The sequence below is a fragment of the Necator americanus genome, chromosome IV (assembly GCF_031761385.1).
Source record: "Necator americanus strain Aroian chromosome IV, whole genome shotgun sequence".
Lineage (NCBI taxonomy): Eukaryota > Metazoa > Nematoda > Chromadorea > Rhabditida > Ancylostomatidae > Necator > Necator americanus.
Window position 1 is genome coordinate 1,584,237 of NC_087374.1, and position 6,895 is coordinate 1,591,131.

Sequence of the window (6,895 nt, forward strand, 5' to 3'; positions counted from 1 at the left end):
TGGCTACAGGATCGACTTCAATTCGGAATCATTTAAGATTTATGGACGTGCTTGAAGCCTTAAAATGATTTCCAGAGACGAGGTAAGTTAGTATTTTTGCCCTCCCAGACAAGTCTGGCACCAATTTATCGACCCCGGAAGCGATAAAGGACTTGGTTGGCACTAGGGCGGTTTCGAACCAGCCATTGATCGAGCAGTCATAGCCGGTCTTCTTACCAGCGGGACGATAACAAATACGTAAATCAAAACGAATGTTTATATTCGTTACAAAACTATGCAATTTTAGTCGTGTCTAAACAAAACCCCTTCCTTAGATAAGGTGAAAAATTTTGCTTTCTTTAACATTATAACAGAACAATTTTTACATGAAAAAATAGAAAAAACACAGAAGAAGAAACAGAAACAGAAGAAAAATCCGGTAAGAAGTTTTTGCAGAAAAAAAGTGCTGATTAAGGGGAGTCATTTGGGTTTTTTTTTTCTCTTTTCTTCAGTAAATCGAACGAAGATGTTTGTATAAAGATGTAGAATATTTGAATATTTTTGTACTACCTTAGATTTCTTCATTAAAAAAGTACTAGTACTGACTCTACCAACGGCGGTTCTTCCTCAAAAATCCCAGTCAACTGTATCTTAATCTAATTTTCTCAAAATAGCCAAAAGCGAAACTTAAAGGTGAGAGTTTTTGACGTTGGAATCATCGTCGTTTTGTTCACACACTTATTTTTTTACTTTAATTCACATTTTTGGAAAAAAAAGAATAAAATTTCTTCTTAAACAACCAAAACCCACATTCTCTTATGTTTCGTACTTCATTTTTGTTTGTGGAATCTGATATTAGTAAAGTACCACCGTACGACCGTAAGATTTAATTTTTCTAATTCCATTAATTTCTTCCACGAAGGCTAATAGCGAAATTTTAGCTACGGTTTTTCTCGCAATTATTTACTTTCACAACGTTTTCACGCCTAATGTTTAGGAGTGGAGAAATCCAATCCTTTTCAGCTTTTTTTATCGAACATACCATCGGAATACCTCCAATATTTTTCCATTGACCGGAGCCGCTGGAAAGAAACATTTGGTTGTCTTTTCAGTGCTGGAGGTATTTTTTTCTATTCTCAAGCGGATATAAATCTAGTCATTCTTGCTCTTCCTCGCCATTTATTTTTTCTCCAAATGAAATCCGCTGGAGGGGGGGGGGGGCCAGCAAAAAGGGAAATATTTCGAATTTACTAAAAAATAGTGATCGTTTCTTGACTGTTTAACTAGGATTTTATGATTGATCACCTTTCTCGCTCTCTTTTATGTTTTTCGCTTGGAGTTTCGTGTTTGAATCCCTGGATGACCTCCTGGAATTGGTCAAAAATTAATTTTAGGGAGATTCCTCGTTTTTTCACAGTAGGATTTCCCTGAGATGAACGCTTATGGAAATTCTCAGTGTCAATTTTCTTCAAACCATAGTTTTCGGGCGCTCGTCGAACAAAGTCTTTATGAGCGGAAAAAAATAATTTTAGGGAATTTTTTCAATACTATGGTTTTTTTTGGGGGGGGAGGTTCCACACCCAGATCAATCCTTCCACAAAGGTGTGATGACCTGTGCTGGTTGTGATGTCTCAACGTTCGTTTGGAACGAGGACCGACCACTTCCCCGTGGCCCCATCGTTTTTGTGTGCTAATCTCCTTATGTGGCCTATTGTCTCATGTCACTTACCGTATTTGTGCCCGGATATCGTTATGTGCCGACGTGAAACAACGACGTCGTCGGGGTCAAATCCTCAGTCAACACATCGAGAGACGTCTATTAGAATGAAATCCAACACCCACAACCCCGTTGAATACCGCGGAGTTAACAAAGCATTCTGTAGCGAATCACACAACATCGCCACCCGCAGCACCCATTTATTTATTTTTGAAAATTCTGTGTTTATTTTTTAGCACACGTTACCCTCGTTACAAACAACAATGACAGCTTTTCTGTCTATTTTTATTATTACCTTATTTTTATTTCTTCCCGTTTATTTTTCTAGCTTCACTTTTACTTTTCCCCCTATTTTTGATATATTTGAATATATTTTGTATTTCTACCTAAATCATCTGAAAATTTAATTTAAATTTAATGTCTTAAAAATTATCACTCGAAACAAATAGCTTTTCGTAAGCTGATTTTTGGGGAATGTTTTAACTGCTTTTAATACTTTAATTAATAATAACAATAATAGAAGTAATAATAAATAATATAATTTAAATAGTAATATAATGTTAATGGAATATTTTTTGCGTTTCACCTCTAAAAATTTTAAAAATTAACACTTGAAATAATTAGCGTTTCATAAGTTGCTATAAATTTTGTAATATGTAGTTGCTTCTTGGCCATATTCCATGATTTTCAGGAAAATAGATCTACGAAAAAAAAACATAAACATTAATATTCTTGCATAAATACACATATATGCTCAGTATGACAAGCTAGAGCTAGAGGTTGACTTTAACGCATTTTTCACAAAAAAAAATCATTCCACTATTTTTATTTTCATTTATTTTTATTTTTATATTACTTTCAATCAAATGTAGTTTCTTAATTAGAACCACGCAAATTTCATAAGTTTAGTTCAAATTTATTTATTTATTTATTTATTAAAAATAGTGATAAGAATAAGGATATGTCGATATTTGATATCATTTACTTAGTTCTTACTTTACCTTTTCATTTCTCTAGCAACTTTTTATCCCTTTCTCTCTTCATCTCCTTTCTTTCTTTCCGTTTTCTCTTCTATCTCTTTCCTGTATGTTTGCATGACCTTTTCTTCACTTATTTGCTCATTCCTTAATTTCAGATCGTTCTTTTGCATTTGCAAACGTGTTCACTCCACATTTATTTCACTGACTACTTCCAGAAATTTTTCCCTGCGCTTTTTCATTTCCATTTTGCATGTATTTTGTTTTTTTAGAAGGAAAATCTCATCCATCTCCTTTACATTTAGTTCTTAGTTTTTATTATGTGCTTTCTCACCGCAATCAACAACTTTGGCATTCTTTTGTACTCCAACCAATAATCCTCAGAATTGAGGAATAGATTCAGGAAGTTTTTTTTTTCTTCCATATATACATATGCATGACTTGTTCATCTTCTAAAATAATAAAGAAATTTCGGCTTGAATAGATTTTCTTCTATTGAAAAGAGATTTTCTGGATCTCGAAGAGATTTCATCGTTTTTACTAGTTATTGGTTTTTTCGCTGGGTGTCCTGGAGTACGGTCACTGACGAACGCAGAAAGGTTTGAAAGATTGCAAAAAAGCACCTGATGGTTTCGTCTCAGAAGTTTTTTTTTACTGTTCATCGACGTTTCATCTTTTTCCTTGAATTAATAGGATTACGATGGGGTTCAGGAAGAGGTTTTTGTGGGAATCGTTTGTTGTAAGTATTGCTTTCCTACTTTTTTTTTCACTATTAAATACCTCTTAGTCATCCTTCTTCCTCGCTCTTTACACTCATCATGGGACCTTTTTTTAGCTCGGATGTTGGAATACACGATCCTCATTAAATAGGCAGAGATTTGCGGATTTGTGGATCCGCTTGCAACATTGCGTGCTAAGAAAGAAAGAAAGAAACGCTAACATTCCGAAAAATTTTTAAAAAAAAAAGCTAAAGAGGAAGTAGATGTCTTGCCCGGCGTTTATCACCCATTTCTCAGTTATCCACGCGTCGGCATCCACGTGAAAGCCCTTTGTAGACGTAATATTTGCCGTTGCGCGTAACGTTTGATTACTGTACAAACGTGGCGGCAGCTTAGAAACAAACTGTACACTTCGGGAACTTTCTATGAGCACGACACTTACTCTTACTTACTTACTCTTACTTTTTCTCGGTAGTGTTTTAGTAATGCTGTTGCTATTTTTAGTCGAAGCAATTCGCCGTCTTTATGCGGAAGTCAGTTGTCGCGTCGAGCCGTGGGACAATTTTTCCACTGAAATTAGCAGCTCAATACATGAATGTAGTTGATGGCGGCGATGGCGGTGGCGGTGGTGGTGGCGTTGAAGCGCCGTCGTCGACGAGTGGTAGTGGCTTTGTCCTTTTGTTCGAAGCGCGACGTGGCCGATTGCTTTTCTTTTCTGGAACCACCACCACGTTACGCCCACATTTGGCAAATTTTGCCGTTTCATCTCGGCGGATTCGTCGGTTCAAAAATCATCATCGCTCTTTTTTTTCTTTCAACTTTTGTGTTGCTTCACTGCACTGATTTTTTTCTCTTCGTGAGGAAAACTTCCTGAACTCTTCCTGACGCTATGATCCGAAGCTGTTGTCGTTGTTTTTCGGAGCGGAGAGGAGCCCTTAATTTCGAAAGCTGTCGAACATACGGCGCCACTTAATTTCATCGAAATCCCCTAAAATTAATCGCCAACACTTGACATCTACAAAGCTTTTCGTCTACGTCAAATCCTTATTCGTACGTTTTCTTTTACGATGCGCCAAATTCTTGGAGTCCTATTTTCTGTAATTCCCCTTTTTTTAATTTTTTTTTTTTGGAATTTAGCACTCTTTTTACTGGAGGATGCGATTATTGCTTTTTTTAAAATAGAAATTGAAGAAAAATATTGCATACTTTTTGTACTTGACATATCCAGATCTTTGTATACTTTTTATATGTTCTAATTTCTTTTCTTAAATAGTTTCAGATATTTTTCTCAGACTTATTTTGATGAGTTTCTTGGAATTTGAGAAAAATCGTTACCTGAAGAATGGATTTTTTTTTCAAAAATGTCCTCCGGAAATATTTCTTGTCAGATGTATCCGTATAATGTGTAGGGCACCGTCGTTTCCTCCAACCTTCGACTACCATACTTTGTTACAGTACCAGTGAATCATTTCTTCGTGTTTTCCGTGAAATTAAAGTTTTGTTAGGTGGAGAAATTTTAAAACAAATGTTCGATGAGAAATTACTCAATGGACAATTCTTTTCTCACCTTTAACTTTCTATGAAAAGCTTAATTATTCTAATAGTAGATTTCTTTACTTGAATCTCGTGCTTGTTCGTCCTTTCTTCTTCCACCTACAAATTACCTCCTACAAATTTCTTCGACGGCCGCCTATAAGTGCATTTATGTCCAGTGACACTTTTCTGATTTACTGCAAATAGGAGATAGTTTGCGTAGGCACGACCTTCCGAGCCGAACAACACAATCCTCTCTCTTTTTATTGGCCTCCACTGTCCAATAACTAGGTGGCAGATCATTTTCGTGGCATGAAAATCAGGGGCTCGAAGGATGAATAGCGCGTTAACGTATAGCGAGGAACAAGGTACTCGCTACCAGGGATTATTTAAAACTTTATTGTGGTATCTCTAATTCTTTCTAATTCTCTAATTCTAATTCTCTAATTCTCTTTATCTTTAGTATCTCTAATTGATTAACACCTTGACATTTTGCTCTTTTCAGCCTCTCACACATAATAATAATAATAATAATAATAATAATAATAATAATAATAATAATAATAATAATAATAATAATAATAATAATAATAATAATAATAATAATAATAATAATAATAATAATAATAATAATAATAATAACAATAATAATAATAATAATAATAATAATAATAATAATAATAATAATAATAATAATAATGTACCGAATAGTCCTGGTTTTTTCCGTGAAATTATTAAACAAATCACCGAAGTGGACCACTGTAGATCACATTTGGCATATTTTACGGACATTTTGCGATAATGGACGAAAGTCTAAAACGTATTTTTTTCTCTTGCTCAACACCTTTCCTATAAACTCTAACGATATTTGATTAATATCTGTTTATTAAGATAATACGAATATGCAACTCTTCTTTTTTCGCTCAAAATTTTAGGCAGGGAATTTGTAAAAAGAAAAAAAGTTTTATAAAATAAAAATGAAGAAATTAGCCCTTCTTGTGGGAAAAACTCCACACTAATTTACCATAAGAAATGAGATGATTACAGTTAATTGAAGGAAATTTGACCTACGTCGAAGGAACTATTTTTTTCTCAATACTTTAACAAGATGACAAGGCTTCTGGAATATTGTGAGGTCACACAGACACTGATTCGGTGAGAAAGTACTGATCTCTAGGAGAACTGGCAAAAATCTTCTTCCAAAAAAAAATCTTAGAGAATTTTCTTGTAGTATAGAATAAAAAGGTAGGTTGTTCTTGGACAGTGCAGTACTATGTATGTACAGTCAAGTTCTGCTCGTCTTCCAAAAATACGTTGTGTTGATGGCCATTTAAAATGTTCCCATCGTTAAATTCAGGGTAAACAACACGAAAGCTTGGAAATCAAAGTTCTCGCACTGTTTTCGGTTACAAACAATTCCCCAATCGTAGTTTTTTTTTCTTGTGAACAACTCAATTCGCTACATCATCCTTATCTTAAATCCTAAAACGTTCCTTTTCCAGCGGCTAACAGATCTTATCGAGGTTCACTTTCCCATCCTTGAAATCCGCAAAAAAAACCTAACGAACATTCCGCAGACAAAATGTGCTCGATGTCCTTAGAAAGCCGGAACTTTCCCACCACTCCACTAATATATGAATGAACAGAGGAAATTGCTGGAAGAATTGGCTTGGATTTACTGGACAAATGGAACCATCGAGAAAGGATAGTTTATGGAAAAACTAAAGAGAGTTATGTTTTCGGCAGAAAACCTGGCACAAACTCTTTAACAGTTCTCTTTTCTCTCATATTTTTTCCATTCTTCATTTTTACGACTCTTTATTTATCTCCTGTCTTGTTCCAAAAAATAGAAAAAAGAAAAAGAAAAGAAAAAATAGTAATAGAAATCATGTCCTCAGCCAATCCTTGTATCTATGGAGAAATAGGAAGTTTTCGTAAGCAATCCTTTAATTTCCTTCTAATGTTGAGTG

The 6,895-nt window shown here is 34.6% G+C and overlaps 1 protein-coding gene across 1 annotated transcript; it reads right to left on the minus strand.

The window, feature by feature from the left end:
• Positions 1-5,426: 5,426 nt before the first annotated feature.
• On the minus strand, positions 5,427-5,717 carry RB195_000138 (uncharacterized protein; the record flags this gene model as incomplete). Its single annotated transcript, XM_064196311.1, has 1 exon — positions 5,427-5,717. The coding sequence occupies one exon, from the start codon at positions 5,715-5,717 to the stop codon at positions 5,427-5,429; it is 291 nt and encodes a 96-aa protein (XP_064052192.1).
• Positions 5,718-6,895: the final 1,178 nt, after the last annotated feature.